At 36.9% G+C, this 21,887-nt stretch overlaps 1 protein-coding gene across 3 annotated transcripts in view; it reads left to right on the plus strand.

Annotated features, from left to right (window-relative positions):
- OTUD7A (OTU deubiquitinase 7A) overlaps positions 1 to 21,887 on the plus strand; it is a 99,932-nt gene that overhangs the window by 62,986 nt on the left and 15,059 nt on the right. For all 3 annotated transcript variants that reach the window (XM_026856369.1, XM_026856371.1, XM_026856370.1), the window contains 5 exons: positions 4,487 to 4,669; positions 7,654 to 7,872; positions 16,028 to 16,129; positions 17,634 to 17,761; positions 19,460 to 19,572. In XM_026856369.1, the coding sequence (XP_026712170.1) occupies positions 4,487 to 4,669; positions 7,654 to 7,872; positions 16,028 to 16,129; positions 17,634 to 17,761; positions 19,460 to 19,572 (745 nt within the window). The remainder of the gene's footprint in view (positions 1 to 4,486; positions 4,670 to 7,653; positions 7,873 to 16,027; positions 16,130 to 17,633; positions 17,762 to 19,459; positions 19,573 to 21,887) is intronic.

The raw sequence follows: 21,887 nt of genomic DNA on the forward strand, positions 1-21,887 counted from the left end.
AATAGAAAGACTAAGTCTTTTCCTAGGGACCCAGAGGGACTGCATGCAGTCTGCTTCAAACCAGAAGGCTGCTGAAACTTGTTGGACAAGTAGCAAGACTGAAAGATTACCCCATGAAGCACTGGCGGAGATATATTTGATTTCAATGTTATATGAATTTACTTTTGTTGTTGCTGACCCTGAGCATACCTCAGGTTTTTTTTCTTCTTTCAAAACTTAGTTTAGAAATTCAAAAGTTTTTGGTATGCAAAGTGTAAAGGAGGAGAGCTAGGCAGAGTTAGCTCTGTTCATCTCCACAATCATAAGCCCCACTAGTTTCTTCAGTAACTTAGAGCTGAAACTTTCTCACCTGCCATGTCACACTGCTAGAAATCCTTGTTTAGAGCATCTGCTCTGGACATCTGAGTTTAATGACCTTTCTGATTTGTTCCCAGCTTGTGCATTGCTTTTGCTGTCCATTTCTGTGCTGCAGATCACATCACATTTTTTATTAGATCTGCTTACCTTTTTTTTTAATTTATTTTACGCTGCATTAAATGTTTGTACTTATTTGTATTTCTTCACACAGTATCTTTTATAAATGCCTCTGGTTTTTTCCTTTCTTTCTTTCCCCTAATTCTCTTTGCTGCCTGCAGTTTCCTCTATTATGGCTTATGAATCTTCTTCTTTAATCCTCCCAAACTGAGAATTCCCATGGGAAGAACAAAAGGTCTGTCACTTAGATTTACATGTGAAAATATAAACCAAAATGAGCGGAAGGCATGGCAAAGGAGGCAAGTTTACATGTTTCCAGTACCAAGAGCAGCTGAAAACACTTATGCTACTCAGTTAGGGTGGCTAATACTCAAAAACACTGTTTCATGGGGATGAAAGGGCACTTAATATGTTCTCTAGTTTGGTTGAATTTTCTTCTTACATTCTGATGCTTGGAGGCTCCAGCAAATTTGGGGAAAGTGAGTCCAATAATCATTTCTTGTGTTGGTTCTCTGAAGTTCAAGGCTTTGGTGCTGAATTGGTGCTTTTGTTAGGAAATGGTGACAACTCCAGGGAGATGGAGAGATTTGAAAATAAAATATTTCTATGTAAGATACATTTACATGTAGAAATTTTACTTTAGGTATGGTTTTAAGAGTGTCTTGGATGTTCAGTTGCTACATTGTACTGTGGACTGTAACTCAAGGATCACTATGAAATTTCGTTTTAAATGCAACGCACTGTGAGCCTAGTTTCTGAAGGCTGACTGTAATTTTATGATAGAGCTTTTATCTGATTGCGTTTGGCTTAAAACTACGCACAGTGAGATTTCTGTTAGTCTGCTGATTTTCTGCTCTCCCATTACATATGTTAAAGCCCTGTCACGCAGCACATGCATGGTGATTTTATTTCAGAACTTGAACATGATAATATCTTGAGCAGGTGACCTGTAAGGAATGCCTTGACACTAGAGGAATGCTCTCTGTGTTCTGTTAATACAGGACTGTTACTCCAGGATCTGTACTGAATAAACCCAGGTTGCTGCTCAGAGTCATGTAGTGCTGGACTTGTAGCATTGCCAATACTTCAATAATACTGTTTGTTTAAATGTACATTTCCTAGAATTACATTATTGTCACTTTTCCATTTTTAAAAAAAGGTTTTATTTTATTGTCCTCATGGCTGAGAAGATGTAGAAAACACCTTGTACGTGCCTCTTAAAAGCAGGACTAAAGAAAAGCAAGCTGTACTCCAAACACTGATACATGATATGTCAGTCTTGGGAACACAATGGTGATTCTTCCATGTTTGGGTTGAGCAACTTGATTCAGACGATATATATAGTTAGAGCAGAACCCTGACAGGATTATAGCCATTGAATCTGCATGGGATTTTTAGAAAAAAAATGCTGGCAATAACTCAAGTACTTGTTCTAGGATCTCTTGACAATTTTCACTGAATTTACATTTTGTCATCCAGGCTTTCTAATAGAGGATTACAGCATAACATGTCAGTGATATGGAATCATTATATATGGTGGATGTATATAACATTCCTACTTGGTAATACTGATTCTCCTTCCCAGTTTTGTTTAGTACTTCAAAACTGAAAGACTTTAGCTCAACCCTGTAGGTAACAGCTGTTTATGCAGGTTTTTTCCTACTTCAGTTAGGTTTTTATTTTCACAGAAGTAGTAAATGACTCTTCTATCTGCATAAAACTGCTTTGTACTATTTTTAGCTTATTCTCCTTTTTGTAAGCAAATAAGTTATTTTTAACTGCTACTCAAGTAATGTAGCTTCTCAAAGAACATAAAGTGACAACCTTTTATGATGTAATAAATCATGTATTAGTCAGAATCAGGTTACTTTTGAATTCCCAGAAAAAGTGCTCACGGAATGCTGTGAAAGTTTCATCTAATTAGTGGGGTCTTTTTTCTTGCTATTAAATATTTGTAATTTTCCAGTTAAAGCCAAGCACTTGGAGAATGCTAGGATGTCTATGTATTTTAATTTAGCAGGAGTGATTTGAAAATAACATACAAACATCTTAACATTTTTTTCATTATTATTTTTAGAGAGTGACAAGTACCATTTCACCACCTGTACTAAGCAGATTTCTTTATGTCTAGATATTAGCTTGCATTCTGTTATCGTTGATCATAGCAATATGATGAAGTGAGAGCTTGAAAGCAAATCTTTTCTGTGTTGGCAGGTTTCGTGAGCAGCTCACACAGACATGGAACCACACTGAATCCTCTCACCGCATGTTTTGTTACAAAACACTGTGCTATATTATCTGCTTTCTGAAAGACTTTTAAAATCTCTGAGAGAGCAAGTCCTCTCTGATGTATAAGATAAAGGGACCTGAAATATTTTGCATTCTCGCTGCTCTGCGAATAGAAAGATAAGAAAGTTTCTCATTCTTTTGTGCTATAACAGTCATGTCTTTCCATCATTGCTGCTAATTATTATTTATTATTAATACAACTGTACAGATGTGAATTATTACTGCCTCTCATTATGTTAAATTATGTGGGATTTAGTGTTCTTCTTAAATTGCCAGTTGCTGGAACCATTTGATCAGAATCCGAGCAGTCCTGGCATTGATTGCCTTGTATAATAAAATGTCTGGATTTGTAGATGAGAGTAGATCATTTTTACCTCAACGTTAGCAGGTTTTGACACTGTTTCCCACAGTATTGCTATATTCAAGTTAAGATTTTACATTCTGGGTGGGTGGATAACTAGATGGGCAAATAACTGTTTTGTTGATCAAGCTCAGAGGGTGGTGGTTAATGGACAGCTTTCTAGCTGGAAGCTGGTGACACATGCTGTACCTCAGGGGTCTATACTCGTTTAAAGTCTTCATCAGTGAGGCAATATCAAGTTTGCAGATGACACTAACTGGGGGGACCAGTTGATGTCTTCAAAGGCAGAACGGCCCTTCAGGGAAACCTAGACAGAGCGAGGGAACTGACCAACAGGAACCTAATACAATCGAACAAGGATAAACACTGGAGTTCTGCCCCTGCAAAGGAAGAACCCCCAGCAGTGGGATAGGCTGGGGGGCAGCTTGGCAGAGAAAGACCTGGAGGTCTTGGTAGCCAGCAAGCTGCACATGAACCAGCTGTGTGCCCTGACAGCTAGAAAGGCCAGCAATATGCTGAGTTATATCAACAGAACCGTAGCCCGTGGATTGAGGGAAGCCATTCATACCTCTCTACTCAGAACTTCTTAGAAATGTATAACACAGTGTATAATTTTGCCCCCCACCCCCAGTCCAAGGAAGACATCTATAAATTGGACTGAGCTCAGGGGAAGGCCACAAAGGTTGTTGGCGGTGAAGCACAAGTCCTGTGAGGAGACACTGAGGGAGTGGCGCTTGTTCAGGCTGGAAATGGGGAGGCTTTGAGGGGATCTAACAGCAGCCTTCCAGTGCTAGTAAGAAGGTCATGAAGGAGTCAAGAGCTGGGCTCTTCACAGTGGCGTGTGGCAGGAGAACAAGGGGCAGTGGGTATAAGTTGAAACAAGAGAGGTTCAGAGTGGACATAGGTCTCATGAAGACAGTCAAATGTGGGAACAGTTTGCTCAGAGAGGTTGTACAGTGTCTATCCTGAGTGTTTTAAAAACCAAACTGAATAAAGCCCTGATCATCTAGTCTGATCTTATAGCTGACCCTGCTTTGAGCGGGAGGTTGGGCAAGAGCTTTCCTGAGGACTTCTCCAATTATGATGTAAAGAAAACTAAATTATAATTTTTAAAAGAGAAATAAAAAGATTTCTTTGTCCATTTGCTGTGTATTTTTAAGATGTTTATCAACTTTGAATTTTTGTTGAGTGAGGAGTGGTTGTAAAATGTTTTATCCAAAGATCCTGTTTCCTTGCTGATGTTTTAAGTGACAGTGATTTGTCTGTTTAAGTTTCTATTTTAAGTGCATATGAAGATGGTTTCCAGGTTATCAATCTGGTCACATACAGATGTGAGCAGAATGTACTTTTGCTATTTGACAGGCAAAAATTGGGACTTGACAGCAGCTTTGAATGACTATGAGCAGCTCCGGCAGGTACACACGGCCAACCTGCCACAGGTGTTCAACGAGGGCAAGTACTACAAGCAGCAGGAGCCAGAGCAGCCTCCCCAGGTGACGAAGGCTGAGCGGCCCTGCCTGCAAAGGCAGGATGACATTGCTCAAGGTAAGAGCTCTTCTCCAGGGCTTTTGTGGACAAGCCGCTTTCTAGTTTGTCTGCTTGCAAGTTGGGCTTGTCTGCAGGAAGTCATTTGCCATCAGCCTGTGAACTGTGTCATTGTGATGGGATTCGCAGAGCTGCTGCTGGACCCTACGTTTCATGTATTTCATTTGACATGAATTTTGCCTCAGATCTGCAAGTTGTTTTTTTTTAATGTGAGATTAAAGTACAAAAATATGTAGTCCCCAAGCACTCCTGTGGTATTTATAAATGTAATTAATTAGAGGGTGCCACAACTATTGTATGTAGTTTTCTGTGCTTATTGAGACCCAAAAAAGGTTAAAAAAATCCATAATTCAATCTTTGCATTCTTATTCACCGTATGTGATTAGGCTGTATGAAATCTATTAATAACTTTCAGCTTTACAATTCTGTTCTTTTATGGTTCCACAGAAGAACGGGCGACCTCCTATCCCCTGCCAAATAGAAATTGAAACCTTAAGAAAAATGAGTCAACTACTTCTAGCAGATGATTTCCAGTACAGGATGATAAGCATTAGAATTTACTTTGTCTGCAGACCTCTTATAGGTTTTATTTCAGATCTCTATCTGTCTCAGACTGTTGGAATGCCTTTTTAAAAAATATATATTAATTTATCAAGTAACTGTAGTTTGCATCAAAATGAATCTATAGGTCTGACAGCTTGTCAAATAGGTCAGCTTGGTGATAGCTTTCTATGTAATCATTAAAGGAACATAAAGTCTTCCCTTGCTGGCTCTTCCCTCTTACTAAATAGGAAATGGCATCAGTACTTAGGAGTGTCAGTAAAGCTTTTTTAAAATTGGTAACTTCTATTGGTAAAAAAGGAACTGTAGTGCTTCTTATGATTCCTTAAAAGCTCTGAGTACAAATAAATGGAGGAAGAGTAGCACACTAGTTGATAAAACTGTGTCACTTCATCCTCATAAGGATATAGCTCACTCTAAAATTCCATGTTATTAAACTGCCCAGTTTACACTGAAATGGCCATTTGATATTTTAGTGGGTGTAAGCCTGGCTTTAATGTCTGGACTTTCCTACCAATTCAATGCATAACTGATGACTTCATGATCAGAGCGCATCTCTGACTGAAATGTGAAACTGGAGTGAGGAGGATGTTCAGGGAGGAGCACTGAAGGGAGAGGAGGGTCCTGTTATGGACCAAGTACTTGGAGTGGAGGATGGCAGCCAACAGGTGAGGGCTGGACTGTGGTGGGAAGCGGGGAAGGAGTGGTACCAAGGGGTTGTCAAACAGAGATGCTATCCTATACTTCAGTTCCCTTGTTTAAAAGTGATTTAACTGTGATATGTACAGGGAGCAGAATGAAATGGAAATGTAATCAAACCTTCTGCCCCTCCCCTCAAAATACTGGGATATTTTAGGGAGTGCGGTTTAACTCATATAATTAGAACAACTTTGATCCATTAAAGAAACAAAAGTTCACAAACTGCAGGAAAAATAATTCTTTAATAAACTTTAGTCAGTTTGAGATGTTTTAAAAACACTATTAGCTTAAGGGATAAGGCATTTAAGTAAGTTTCTTTGTTAATTTCTGAAGGCACAGAAGTACAGGAGCATCTTTTATTTTCATATAGCATTGTACATGTTTGAGAGTTGATCACTAAACACAAATTTATGGTAGTATTTATCAAGCTACAGAAGTGAAGCTGCACCAGATAGTTCTTTACAAAAGCTTCCAGTAGGATAAAGTACCCACCAGGGTAATTCCCTGTAAATCCCACCAGGAAGTTTTCTGCATGTTCAAAAGTGTAAGAAACTCCATAACCTGGTGTCAACTCAATAATAAAACTCGGTAAAATGCCCAGGTCACCTTCTAGTATTAATTTAAGATAATTCCCATTGTGGGGGGATGGCTAGAGAGAGCACAACTCAGTAGAAGACCTGAGGTCAGTGCTTAAAGCACAGAAAGGCTGTGGGACTGTGGTTTAAGGAGTGCCACTTCTCAGATGCAGAAAGAGACTTTATGCTGAATGTTAAACTTCAGAGAGAGACTAGTAACATTTCATGAACATAGATTTTAAGCATCTACAAAATGTTCATTTCAGTTTTTAAAAATGTAAACACATGTACAAGGCAGAAACTAAACAGAGGGAAGGTTTATCAGTTTTTATTGAATGATTCATGATTTAAGCACTTGAGTATTTCTGTTACACATTTGCTGATACCAGAACCGATACCATATAGTAAAGTGAAATGATACGATATGTCATATTTTGGGCATTTCTTAACATTCTAATGCTGATTTTGGTTAGATGACCCTTTACTGCTTCTTATATAGCAGTTGTCCATGGAAAAATTCAATAAATTATAAGATATTAGCTCATAATTGTTTTGATAAAATAATGCATTCTTTTGTACCAGGCTTGTTAACTTCATCATTCTTTTTGAACTATTCCTTGTTTTTTGGATTTTAAAAAACACATATGCATAAAAACTGAGTTTGTCTTAAATTCAGCATAATGATGTGAAAATTGCTTTCAGGTACATTGTTCTGATATTAAAACAGTATGGCACATTGGATATGAAGTGATTGTGCAATGATGGATTTTTTTGTTCACAAGAAGTAATCTTAAATTAAGAGTTCAAAACATTAATTGACATTATCATCTGTCTGCCAGTAAATGTTTCTTCCAGTGCATCTTTGGAAACTTAAGATACATTCAAAAACAGTTTTACAGAAATACTTGTCTCATTACTTCTAGTGTTTATCTGTTTTCCTAGAGGGAGAGTGAAATTCTTCAGACTTGACATAGGGATCCATAGTAAGAACTAAGCAATCTTTTACCATGGGGAAATAACCCAAAACAGGTGACCAAAAAGCAGGGGAGTAAATTCATAAGTGAAATAAACAGCTATTCACCAGACTTGGTGTTGATTGGTCTTTCATGTAGTCTTACAGGCTATAATATCTCTCTGTTTTTTCTACAGAAAAGCGTCTTTCCAGAGGTATTTCTCATGCCAGCTCAGCCATAGTCTCCCTTGCTCGATCACATGTAGCAAATGAGTGCAGCAACGAACAGTTTCCTTTGGAGATGCCCATCTACACATTCCAACTACCAGACCTTAGCGTGTACAGTGAAGATTTCAGAAGCTTCATTGAACGTGACTTAATTGAGCAGGCAACAATGGTTGCTTTGGAGCAAGCAGGTGGGTAAATACTTCGGATGTCAGCAGCTGGGCAATCTTGACATTTTGGTTGACATTTGTAATCATGCTTCATTCTGGAGCTTGTGCATCCTGCATGGGAAATAAATGCCAGAGAGTGATCCTCTGTTTCTTTTAAAACATTATAAGGAAAACTGTCAAATTCAGTTAATAAAACTGAAATTTTTATTAACTGAAATAAAAAAGGGAGGAAGGAAAGGAGAACTGATGGGGAAGTCATGCAGTAGAGAAGGACATAGAGAAGTCTGGGTGGTTGGAGGGGATTGGTACTTCCAGTTTTCATGAGAAATTACATTTCAATGACTAAAAAAGGAAGTTCTGTTGCAGCTTGAGAAAATACCCTTTTACATGTGTATTTTATGTATTGATGAAATTTAAAATTAATTTTGGTTCATGTTTATTAGTAGTTTGAAGTTTTAAGTCAGTTTTGAAAGACATGGAGTGTTATGTTTAAAATTAGTATCAGTGCCTTATGAAATAGCAAGTGTATTAATGGACCGTGAAATTAACACAGCTATATAGTGTGAAATGCCCAACTCTGGTGATATAAAGGAGTTCTAAAATCAGATTTTATGACTGCCTGTGGCATATTGAATAGTCAGTTGCTTTTCTCTGTTGATTGCTGTACTGGCTTGTGTAACACTATGTATTCAGATTGAGAATTCATTCTTAAAACTCTGTGCATAGTCATACTGTGTGTGTTCAAACTGGTTAACTGTTGCTTGTTACTGATCAGGGTACTGCATCATAGTATTCAGGCAGGACCTCTGCTAATCAGGTATCACACGATATTTACCATGTATTGTCATGTGCTCTTCTTTTGGCTTTGGTGTTTGAAAAGCAAGACATACTTACATAATAGCATCAAGCAGTAAATACTTCAGAAGGAAAAAAAGCGCCACAGACTCAGAGTATTCAGAAGGCCTTCTTCTGGAAAAAACAGCAGTATAAAATAATGCAGAAATGCTTACCAGGTGACTATGGAGTATGAAAACTGTCAGTATCCTATCAAGAATATACATCTGATTTCTCTAGGAACCAGCTAAGACAAGGGAAGACAGGGAAAAAACAGGATGGCTCAGTTTGGCAGCTCTGCCAAACACTCCAAATTCCATAGGGCCATCAGATGCCTTGCTACAGTATCATTGTTGACCTATCCGCTTCAGTGCAATTACAGGCTTTAGATTCAGTTACTGCAAGAGTACAAACTAGAGCATCACAGTGGTTTTCTGACCTTAAAATCAGGGAACATGTGAATTTAGAGCTGTCATCTTTTAATTAATACAGAGCTGGCTGGCTTTGAACTTGAAATAGGGCTGCAGAAACTACTGCATTTGCTGCTTCTTAGCATTCCTCTCTCAAATCTTTCTGCAAATTAGAATAAATTATTTATTCTTTTCTTCACGTTCCTTTAATTAGGGCAGTAACTTGACTCACACTGAAGTCCCTTCCTCCCCAGAACCTCTTGTGTCCTGGAAAGGAGAGCGTTTTGACCATTTGAAGTGCTTGTGGTTTTGACCACATGTATTCTTGTAGCCTGTGTAGACTTAGTTTATTATGTGAGCATTTAATTCAAATAAACTGGAACTTCCTGGGAAGCAGTTCTTTGGTTCAAATAAGTTTAAAACATCAAACAGTCAATGTTTAAGAAAATCATGTAAGACTTCATGTAAACTGACCTTTTGTCTCTATTTAAGACATAAAGATATTCCGTTTCCTTTTATTTCTTGCCTATGTTACACATATTGTCTGAAAGAGAGTGAATTAATAGGGAAGTTACTTAACATTAGACATTTTATTGTCTCTCCCAGCAGGGCCCAGCTGAGGTTGGAGAGACTGTTAAAGGGAAAGAGAGAGGTGTGTGCTTGGCTTTAAGGGCTTGAGTTCCAAGAGAAATGACAGTGGGGAAAGCTGATTAGACAAAAGGGGGAGAAACTTTCCTAGGAACATGGGTCAGGTTACTACTCACAAAGCATAGATTGGGAGAGTAAAATTACTATTAACAGATTGTCACACGTGTTGTCTGAAGTAGCTGTATGAGCTGGGTGTCTATAAAAGCCTGTAAGGTTTTTATATTCCCTTTTTATATGCTTAGGCACTTGCTACCATAACATCTATATGTGAAAGGATGTTCAGGCTACATCCTGCCTGTATAGAAACTCAGAGCAAAATTCCTGATTTACTCAGAAATGCTGTGTGATATTATAAAGGCCCAGATAAAGGCAGTATGATTTACTTACTCCCTGCTGCTGCAATGTATCCCTTACTCTTGTGTGATTGCTTTCTGAATATTTCTCTTAGAGGATGGAATTCACCACATTCATAAAAGCATTTTGGGATTTTGTGCATCACTTAAACTCAGCTGTTCATTATTGCCTGAATTGGAACGAGGTCAGCTTGTAAGTCATGTGCAGACTGATCTCTGGGTGCTCGTGCAGTAATCAGTGTGGTTCTTCAACAGAGGATGGCTCAGATACTGGTAATATTAAATGAAATCTGTGTGAAAGGAATTTTATAATTCTAAATATTTTGCTGCAGCAAATTGATTTTCATTATATACACATGTTCCCATGTGTATCATTATTGTGTAGGCTGATACAAAGAGAGATATTATGAAAACAACTTCTGCTGTACCAGTGAGTTCAAAAAATAATAGTATAGGCAGAAGAATGGCTGATCTAACAGTATTTTTAATGAAAGGGAAAAAGTTCCTACTGCAGTACTGAAATATTATTCCATATAAAAGTTAAAAAAAGTAAACTCTATGAACCTTCAAGAATATTGCTTTCCTACACTTTCTGTGCTCAGATCTGTGTTTTCTGTGAAGCATTTTGTACAGCTACAGGCAAAATGAACAGTAATATGATGTTTAAGCCTGGGTTTCACATCCCCAAAACCAAATCCACCAGATTTCTCTAAATGTTTGTTTTCAAACTGTTACAATTAAGCTTTTTTGACGAAAAATTGATGCCTTTTCAGCTCGTAGAAACAGTGTATGCAGGGTGCTGGATAGCAACCAGTATAGTTACAAGAGAACTGTATTAATTTCTGGTTTCCAGGCTTTGCAATGCATGCTTGTCGAATTCAGTTCTAATGTGAATGACAAATATGGTATCACAGAGTAGGATGAAATGCAGTAATGTCATAGAAAACAGACTCTCTCAGGTTATGAAAGAAACAAATTAAGAAAACCGGTAATAATGGATCTGCAGTTACCTGCAAGTAACTGAAGTCAGCATCAGTTAGCAGCAGCCAGTTAGGCCTAGTCATATATCGCTGTGCAATCTTATTTTATGATCTTTGATTTGCATTCTGGTCAGTAGCTTCTGTGACAGAATCTGTGTTGCTTATGCATCAGGCTAAAAGAGAAGCATTTACTTGATTGCTCGGTTTTACTTATTTCTACATGCACAGCTCAACATTACATTTCAAGGACATCAGTAAATCTGAATAGCCTTGCAGATGCTACTGTGAAGCTGATTTCATCATCTAGACTAAAAGAGAGAGCTCCTACAAGAAGGTCCTTTATTTGAAGTACAGAAAAGTATTGGTAAATGCTTTATTCATTCACTTTAAAAAGTAAGCAGCCACCAAATGATTACTATGAGTCCATGTACAAAATCTGTTCTTGTGATTTTCTTCACTTCAATACTTGCAAGTACACATTTATTGTATGAAGGGACTAAACCTAAACATAAACAAATACATTCTCTTAGCTAGTCATGTAAGAAACATGTAAAGTGTAGAAGTACCTCTGTTGAAATCTGGATTTAAGGTTCCTGCACCTATTGCTTATTGCCTGACTGCTCTGTGTGGGCTCAGTAATTCTCTGTTGACTTAGCAAGTCAGTCCTATGCACATCCCAGAGCTGTTCTTGCTGTTGGAGTCCAGACGGGAGTTAGTGAGTGTTTAGGGTGATCCATTCTTTTGGGAATATATGGCGTGTCCAGAGTTAGACTTGCTTTGGAAGTTGAAAATACTACTTTTGTGACGTGCTCATCTTGGGGGATGGATGATAGTTGGATTTCTAGAAATATGATGTGCTGGAGAAATAAAAAAAAGGCTGGTTTTAGCCTAGTTTCTTAAGGAAACTGAGCTTGTGTCATCAAGCTGTCTAAATACATAGCACTGTTTATTTTTTTAATTTAACTGTCAATTTAAAACATATTTGTGAGTAAGCTTTTACAAGTTTCATTAAAATAAGCAGCTAGCTTACTTTTAATATTTTCACAGAAGAAAAACTTGCAATGTGAATATTATTTATTAAACACTGCAGAATCCACATGGGAAAGACCTCCAGGTTGCCCAACTACAAATTAAAGAAAAGCCATAAGAAGTCTCACCTTCAGCCACACATACAACAAACACGGGAAACTGGGCATTGAGTCCCACTGTGCACAGATTGACTTGTTTTCCTCAGTGAGATGTCTGCTCTGTCAGTGTTTTTGAGGAGTTGGCCTAGGACTGGTTTACTTAGCTGTATGAAAGAGTACTGTTAATAACACAGTGAAGTGCATTAAAAGATGATCACAATCTGAGGTAAAATTGTACAAGCTGTGACATGACACTTCACACTTTTTCCCTTCTTTAACCATTCTTTGTTTTCCCTTAACGTGTATTCCATTTTTTTTCTGTAAGAATTCTGACATACTTTTAATCCAATAAATGCATGTGGCATTGCAGGCAAGAGACTGCCTGCTGTGGAGGTAGCGATACGTAATCTAGCTTTGCAGTGAAACTTCAACCACACTTGATCATAAAGTACTTGAGAGGGGGCTCATCCTTTGTAGCATGTTCTTTTCCCCTGTCAGGAGAGCTAGATTAAGTTGCTGTTCACTAAGTCCTTGTAACATTCTGGTGGTTAATTCTGCAAGAAAAATCCCAAATCTGTAAAGCCATGTAGTTTATGAGTAGTTTTAACCAGAAGAAAGAAAACTTGCACTGGAGAAAATGAAGAAGGACCAAAGGATTTATGCAGAGTTTCTATAAAGGTTCTTTTGTATTACGTAATCTCAGGTTTGTTTTGAATTTGGTTGGTTTGTATGTGTACCACCAACCTTGTGCATGCTTGGGCAATGAATACTTCATCACGGATTAGTAAACTGGAGGGCAGCTTTCTATGAGCATCTTTATGGGATAGCCATGAACTAGAATAATTTCTGTTGCATATTTTTATCTTCTTGGTTATGCTGTTAATGGAGCTTTGCATAGGAGACATCATACTGAATGCTTTCTTACATTGTATAGTACCAGAGTATAAGGCATCGGAGGCTGATATCGAAAACCAAGCCTGGCCCCTGTTAATACTTGAAATGCATTCTCTGTTCTCTGCTACCGCCTTTTTGAGCTATTCAGGTCATAAAACTATCTAGAATTCTCTTTGGCAATTCTCTCCCATAAATCCTGCAGCAAGAAACAATATATCTGTGGTTTGTAATACTATATGGAGGCTTATGAAAATAACACTTAAACCTTTCTAGTGTCTATTAATAATACTCCAGCATTAACTTTCTCTGAGATTCAGTTTACCTTCTTTGCATGGAATACAAGATATATATCTGGTTCTGTCTAGGAATGATCGATTCTTGTTGGGCCCTGCAGATAAGGGAGCAAGGGGAGCCCATATATGCTTTGTATTATGTGGTCTAAGACACCCAACGTAGTGCAGGACTAGGATAATATCAGAATACAGAAATAGATGACTTGCTTCAGCCATGGAGGATACTACATTCTGTTAAATTCCTTTTGAGTTTGCACCTGAAGTCTTAACGGTCATGCAAAGAAAGAGCAATATTGTGTGCTCATGTCTGCCTCCCTGATTGTGTGTTGTGAGATCATAGACCTGGATAGCGCTGCTAATCTTGATCTAAAATTAAGATCAAATTTTTATGTATTAGAAAATGGTTATATTAATTCTCAGAGTTTTTTTGCTATAAAACAACAGAAAAATTTCTTGAAATTATGTTTTTTAAGATTAAATTGATATTGAGAAAGAAAGAATCAAGATCAAGTAGAAGACCAACAGAGGGACAGAGAGTGAGAAATGGGTCCAGTTTGTCCCTAAATATTGTCTGATCAAAGCAGACAGAAATAAGCCTAAGGCAGAACTGTTTCCCATTTTCATTTAAGCTCCATTTTCCTGTTGTTTCCTTAAAGGCATCCACTACAACCACTAGATCTGAAAAATGAAAATGCACCATTTTTCTGTTAGAAGTAAACGATTTCTGCTAATTTTTTAGTCAGCCATAAGCTTTGTGATGTTAACCAAGTCCACAAACGTTTTTTGCATAATCTACTTGAAAGCAGTTCACTTTATATAAACCTTCTGTTATTCAAAAGATTCATAAACACCAGACTTTGACATTTATTACCAATAGCTGCTAGTTAATCTGCAAAGCAATACCACTCATTATTCCCTTAAATCCTCAGGTCTGTCAGTTTTAGATGTTGTAACTGTGCTTTAAGAAGCGGCTTGGTATAACTTATTACTGAATATACCACCACCAAAACATTCTGCAAAAAAACAGGTGGCAAGTTGTTACTTCACAGCCTACAGACACGGGAGTTGCTAAAAATGGTAACTTGTTATTTCAGATTTATCTTTCCTGAAGGCTGTCCAATAGCGTTTTAAATTAAGCTTCTTTAATGCATATTTAATTTAGAAATCAATCAGCCTAGTCTGAGATGTTGAGCATTTACAAACTAGCTGCTAAAATCATATGAGGATTACCAAATATGTTTAGTTATTGAGCTGCTATGCATCTTTACAATATAGTACTCTCAGCTCTTATTGACAAACTGAAATTTAATTACATAGTTCTTAGTATTCAGAACAAGTAATTGGGGGCACATGTTAAAATACTGTTATACTGTTTTTTTGCACAATATGTATTACCTGCCATTACATATAAACTTCAGTGTAATTTTATAATGAAAACATATTAATGGAGAAAAGCATTTTCAGTGCTTGAACTTATTTCTGTTTTGGAGATTTAACCTTAAATGCAAGACTGGCTGTATAAATATATAGATGCTGTTTCCTCTCAGCTTGCAAATAAAGAAATCAGGGGAGAAAAAGTCTGCAGAAGAGGACAAAGAAAGAAATGGAGTCACCACAGGCTGCCTGTTGCATTATTCATTCAATTATTCAATTGTGTATTACCCACAGACCTTCCAAAAGTCTTGGGAAATATGCCAGGTCTACTCATCATTATTAATCATCTCCTCTTCCTTATCCCCAAAGATGTTCTACAATTAGTCACATCTCTTTCTTTGTATTGGAAATTTTCACATGACCATTTAACCAAGACTTTAACACTCCAGTAAGCTGCCACATGGCATCTTGTGTGCCAGAACTACGTATTTCCAGTGTTGACTTTGGCACTGATACTCTTCATGGCTTTATTTGCTTCATGTAGATACATCAAATATCTCTTGTCAGTCTTTCTAATAATCCATCTCTGTTTTATAATCTGTAAAACATGCTTCATGTAGCAGTGATGGATAAGTGGTTCTTTAAAGGTTCCCAAAGAGAAAAGCCACATGCTATCCTGTACCTTGGGCTATGCATTTAGTCTCATTTTAATTCTCTGGTAGTGTAGCTGTTGATTTTAGTAGGTCTAATCATGATTTACACTATGGTAAATGAGAGGAGAGTCAGCTGTTGAAACAATCCATCTGATTGAAACAATAGACTTACCAAACAGTAAAATATCTTGATTAACACGTACATATTACTTTTGTTTTTTTGAGACTTTCTTAATGTAACATAATCTGTCATCTGTGTATGGGAGGCCAATGTCAGTTATGTTCAGGGACTGATATCAAGACCCATAATGATATTTAGGCAATGAACGCCTTGGAAATCCATTCCTGAATGCAGCATATGAGAATGGAAGATGTAAATTAATTAAGGTGCTCTCTTCTTATTCCAGAGAATAGAATAGAGAATTAGAGAATAGTTAATCTGCCTCTTATTTCTAATCTATTCAGTTTTCACTTATGACACATTTAAGTTTATTTGGCAGGAAGGATGTTCATGATTAACCTTCAACATTATCCATCATCACTGTGTGTACACAGTATGCACCCTGTTGTAGTATCCACTGCACCATTTTAATAGATGCTTTCTTTTCAGGACGACTAAATTGGTGGTCTACAGTGTGTACAAGCTGCAAACGTCTTCTTCCCTTGGCTACAACAGGTGATGGAAACTGCCTCTTGCATGCTGCATCTTTAGGTAAGGGAGAGTCTTTATAGGAAACCTTCTGTCAAAAATATTTACCACTTTTCTCTATCCCCAGCAAAAGCTCAGAAACAAAGAGATGCAAAGACTTTAATTAAAAGCCTGGTTCTGGAGCAATATATTCTTCAGATTTCACTTAGGCATTGTTTGCTTTAGGCATGCATGAGGGAGGAAGGTAAAAGTTGTATCAGGTTATAAAAGAAGTATAATTGGAACAGTATCAAAATCCATGTATCATAAACACCAGTGATTTGCATTTTCCTTACAGAGCCCAACCTATCAGCTCTGGAACAGGCAAATTCCAAATGCTTCTGCAGGATTGTCTTCATTGTGGGCGAGGAATTGCATTCATACTCTGGTTTTTGGTGAACAGTTCTCTTGCTGTCTTAAGGAATGCAATATTTAGCTATTATCTCTTGATGGTTCCTTGTATATATGGGAACATAAACAGTGGGGTGAATTAAAATGACTTCCAATTGATTAATTAATCATTAATTCAAGATCTATGAAGCCTTTCTTCATATCAAATAAATAGAAACCTCTGAAGCTGGAAGGCTTTCATATACGTTCCATATCCTAACATATTATGAGGTAACATATATTTTTTGTTACAGTTGCTAAAATTTCCACCTGCAGAACTCCAAAAGGTGACTTTTTAAAACACTGGGATTTTTAATATTTTGAAGAGACTCTTCTTTTTGAAAGAACTAGTAAGAAAAGAGCTTTTGCTGTTTCCAAGGTTCCTTTTATCTTTGTCCACTTCATTTTTAATTAGGAGGAATTGTATATTATTTGCAGCAAATGTTTGGAATATTTAACTTTCAAAGTCTTAAATAAACATTTTTAATGCCAGCAGCTCACAATATGGTAACTGAAATGTGGCTGTCTATGGGCTCATGTCTTGGTGAGAGCTCTGCTCTCCTGTTGTAGGTTTCTATTCTCAACTACATGAAGACATTTTATTATCTTAAAATGAGCTTGAAAGCCTGTGGCTGGTTGTATTTTTAGACTTTCAATCATCTTGACTGCTTGTCTCTTTATTGGGATGTTGAAGCCAAAGGAAATTTACCGTCATGCTGATGAAGAGTTGGAGGCCTTTGGGTGTTGGTATCATCTGTGATTCACAAAAGTGCCTGCAGTTGTCATTAGCATTCTTGTGTCTGCAAGCTCTGTTGGCAACTACAGCTAAAACCAGCCTGTTCATTGCATATTGAAGTTGCCTGCAAGCAAACACTGAAACAACTCAAATCCTTTAGTCATTCCTTAATCAAAGTTTGAACATTGTTAGAATTCCCTCTTGTTGTTCATTAGCTTATCTATATTGACTGTTTCTTTGCGAAACCTTAAAAAATGAGTGAATTATTTGGCAAGGAGACTCTTAGATGATGTATAAGCTATGATTCTTTTGCAAATAGAGCAATATTAATTGTATTAGTACTTACTCTTTCTATTTCACTATAGCTTCTTTAAAACTGAATGTTGTCTTGTGCTACTTTAGGGATGTGGGGATTTCATGACCGGGACCTTGTTTTACGTAAAGCACTCTATACTATGATGAGAAGTGGAGCTGAAAGGGAAGCACTGAAGAGAAGATGGAGATGGCAACAGACCCAGCAGAATAAGGAGGTCTGTATGGCTGTCCTGGTTTCAGCTGGGATAGAGTTAATTTTCTTCCTAGTAGCTGGTACTGTGCTATGTTTTGGATTCAATGTGAGAATAATGTTGATAACACACTGATGTTTCAGTTGTTGCTAAGCAGTGCTTATCCTAAGTTAAGGATTTCTCAGTTTCCCATGCTCTGCCAGCAAGCAGGTGTACCAGAAGCTGTGAAGGAGCATGGCCAGGAGCAGCTGATCTGAACTAGCCATAGGGATATTTCGTACCACAGAACGTCACGCTCAGTATAGAAATGGGGGGAGCTGGCCGGGAGGGGCGGATCGCTGCTCGGTCAGCAGGTGGTGAGCAGTTGCATTGTGCATCACTTGTCTTTTCTTGGGTTTTAGTTCTCTCTCTTTCTTATATTCCTTTTTGTTGCTATGATTATTGTTGTTGTTATTTTTTTATTGTTGCTGTTATTATAATTTTAGTTTAATTCTTAAACTGTTCTTATCTCAACCCATGAGCTTTAGGGTTTTTTACTTTTTTTTATTTTAGATTCTCCTCCCCATCCCACTGGGAGTGGGGAGAAGTAGGCAAGTGGCTACATGGTGCTTAGTTGCTCACTGGGGTTACGCACGGCAGTGGCCTGAAGACATTCTTTTTAATATCATCTAGCATCAAAAGGATTTTTCTGAAGTTTGGTGTGACAGTTTTAATTGCTATCAAATTCCTGTGCTTCCATTTTGCATAGGGAAAGAGATACTTTGTATTTAGAAATTTTGTGTCAGAATGCAAATATGTTTCTAGCTTTGTGGGCATAAATATGCACAATTTTGTGTCTACAAACATCTAATATGAGTTTGGAACCTGTAGAAAATTTTGGACTGCAAAATTAAATGTATAATTTAGCTATCACAAGCATTACAAAATGAGTGGATGAAATCCACAAAAGAAAGAAAACCCCGTTTAGGAAAGCTTCCCCAGAAGGGTGAAATAGGATTCTTAGAGCTGTGACCAAATACTGAGTGGATGTTTCTTAACTAAAATCATTAGATTTAGTTTGACTGTTGATTAAAAGCTGTACTTCAGCATGTATCACTTTCTGAAGATGTCTGTGCCTAAACAATGACTAGAAAATCTAATTTCAGGAGTAATCCTGAATACAATCAAGTGAACATGCTTAGATGCTTGTGACTTATTTGTAATCGGCTTTTTGTTGGCAGCAGTCAGTGAGAAAACAGCTGAGTTGTGACTGACTCGGCTACTTCAGGCTACCTGAAAACACAGGGACATCGAAGCACTCATGTACCCTTTCTGCTCTTGAACACAGGCAGAAAGCAGGTCCTGTTCGCCAAGGAGGGCATTCATAGTTATTCCAGATACTGGGGAAGAAAGCAAACCTGCAGAAATGGGCAGTAAAGCATGCTAACAATGGTTGCAGAGTTCACATGGGTATGAATAACTGGATCTCCAATAATGGAGCACTGTGTTGGCACCAGCAGACCCACATCTATAAATATAATCCAGTATACAGTTGGTGGTTTAGATCTTCTTTTAATGTTAATATTCTTCCACCTGAATAGAAATGTTGAACCATTAATGGTCCAAGACATTAAACCTTATAATGTATGAAGCTCAAAATAAGTTAGTCGTAAATACCACTGCGGAATTCTGCTTGCATTTTGTATCAGCATAATTGTAAAGGAATTTAATTCTCTCTCATAGTCAGGTTTAGTGTATACAGAAGAAGAATGGGAACGGGAGTGGAATGAACTGCTTAAACTGGCATCAAGTGAGCCTCGTACACATTTCAGCAAAAACGGAGGCACTGGTGGTGGGTAAGTTTAGAGTATGACAAAAGCTTTTAGTTTTTGTTCTCAGTAGGAAAACAATACAGTACAAATGAATGAAGATGTTTATAGGACCATCAAACGGCCTTTTCAACTGGTTGTGATTTTGTTGCGTGGTAGAATATAATTATCTAAACATCCCATTATAATATTTATCATTGTGATGAAGTTTCCTTGTACAGTTACCACACTAACTTGAGGTTACTTTCCATCCAAAAGACGCTGGATGTCATGAATCCTGATTTCTTAGTTTCTGGAAAAAGCATGTTGGCAGTAGCATTTACCTTCAAGGAGATGAAATGCCTCATCTCACTGAAGGTATATGTAGCTTTTTGTTTGAGGAAGACTTAGCAGAAAGATAGCCACTGCTCAGATATTTTCACTAAAACATGGAATGACAATAACATCACATCTTCTAAAAGCATTCTAGAAGTAAGTAGTTTGTGCACAGATATCACCTTTTCTGTGCTTTAGCACAGCTTTAATGCCATCTTCTCATATTCATAATACATTGATTTTGGTCCTTTTTTGGTCCTTTTTTGCTTTGTAGTTCAAATTGAAAATCTTCAGAGATCTTTTCTGAGGGCAAGTCATCATTTTCTACTTCTAAAATGCTGTTAACCCTACACATACGGGGGAAAAAGTAATATTTTTGGTGTTAAAGCTAAAAAAATAAATATTTGGATGCAGTGTCTTTTTAAACAAAGTAGAATATTGAGTTATATTTTGTGGTCTTCTGAATAATCAATATGCTTATTCAATATTTAAACAGTTATAAAAAAATAACAAAAATTATGATAATTAATATTGCACTGATAGGAACAGTTGCCCTTTCTTTGACTATTCAAGCTTTTATTAAACCCATGTAACATAAATAGTACTCTCAAATGCAAGAATTATATAAGATTTGTATGGGGGTTTATTTCAAATTATACTAAGTCACTATGATCCTATTGAAATTTGGTGTTGCTAGAAGGTTTTGCATAGGAGTATGTCTCTGTTTTTATGAACTGCATTAGATTCTTTTCTCACCTAATATCATATCTGTTTATATAGATTGTTTCCAGAAAAGTATGGTTGATTGCAGCTACTTTGATTACACTCTGCAAAGTTGCAATGTTTGCCAGTTACTACCCAGTGCTAACAGGCAAGCAAGGAAAGAGTGTGTTTTCTGGAAGACCAACTTAGTATGTGTTTTTAATCTTTGTATAATACTCAATTGGTAGCGTTTTAGTCAATTAGCTTATTACAAGCAGTGCCAGAAAATTTGATGGTTGCAGAAAAAAATGCAGTACTGTCTGCTTTACTGCCAGCATGTATTTAGTTTAGATGTTTAGAAGTTATTGGTAAAAAATGGCTAGAAACATATTTTTGAAAAAGTTTGAGATGAAATAGTATCTACAACATCTAAATACTCCTGATCCACATACATAATCTGCTTTAAATAGCTAGTGTGCTAAACCATGCCTCACTTCCAGTGCGGTTGTTCCCAAAGTATAGGATTATTGACCAGCCTTAAGAATGCAGAAGCTTTAGATTTTGTGTCTAGTGTTTATCACTAAAAATATTTAGTGTTTATTAACTCAGTGCATGTTTTTGTCTAGCTACTGTTTCCCCTGGAAAAATGGCATGTGGTGATAAGTAAATTGACAAAATAGAGCATACAACACAATGAGAATAATAACATCTTTAGAAAATATTCTCTGGGCTTTGAAAAAATATTATATTTCCCCTTTTAACATCCCTGTGATGTCAAGGATAGATAATTCTACTGATGCATGAGGTCATTGGTTAAAAAATTGTCAGCCCTAATGTGTCTCATTTTCTTCTCTTTCAAGGCTAAAGAAAAATAGATTGGTTTTCATTTTACTATGTCTGTAGATATTTTCCTGTTGATATGGTTTAGTCTTCTAATGCAGTTCAATTCACATTTCTATTAAATTTGGTCATTCAACACCGATTTTCTCTGGCCTTATTCTGTCTGCTTCCTTCTTTACTTTTCATGTACTTTGTAGTTTCAGTATGTACTAGTCGGAGATGTCTTCAAATGTTGCATTTGCCAGTTGATCAACCATCTTTACCTTTAGTTCCTAGATACTTAAAGTATCACTATTACATAAAGAATTAATATAATTTGGTTGTAATGTTCTCATCATGTTTGAATTTATCTTTTTGCAAATCAATTTGAAGTAAGGATAAAAAGACAACAGTTAATTTTTCCTTTAAAACAGTGAAAGAAGAGTCAGGCAAGAAATTTAGCCTATTAAACATGTGAATATGTTTTTACAATCATTCCAAAGACA

The sequence above is a fragment of the Athene cunicularia genome (assembly GCF_003259725.1).
Source record: "Athene cunicularia isolate RWA chromosome 10 unlocalized genomic scaffold, athCun1 chr10_part1, whole genome shotgun sequence".
Classification (NCBI taxonomy): domain Eukaryota; kingdom Metazoa; phylum Chordata; class Aves; order Strigiformes; family Strigidae; genus Athene; species Athene cunicularia.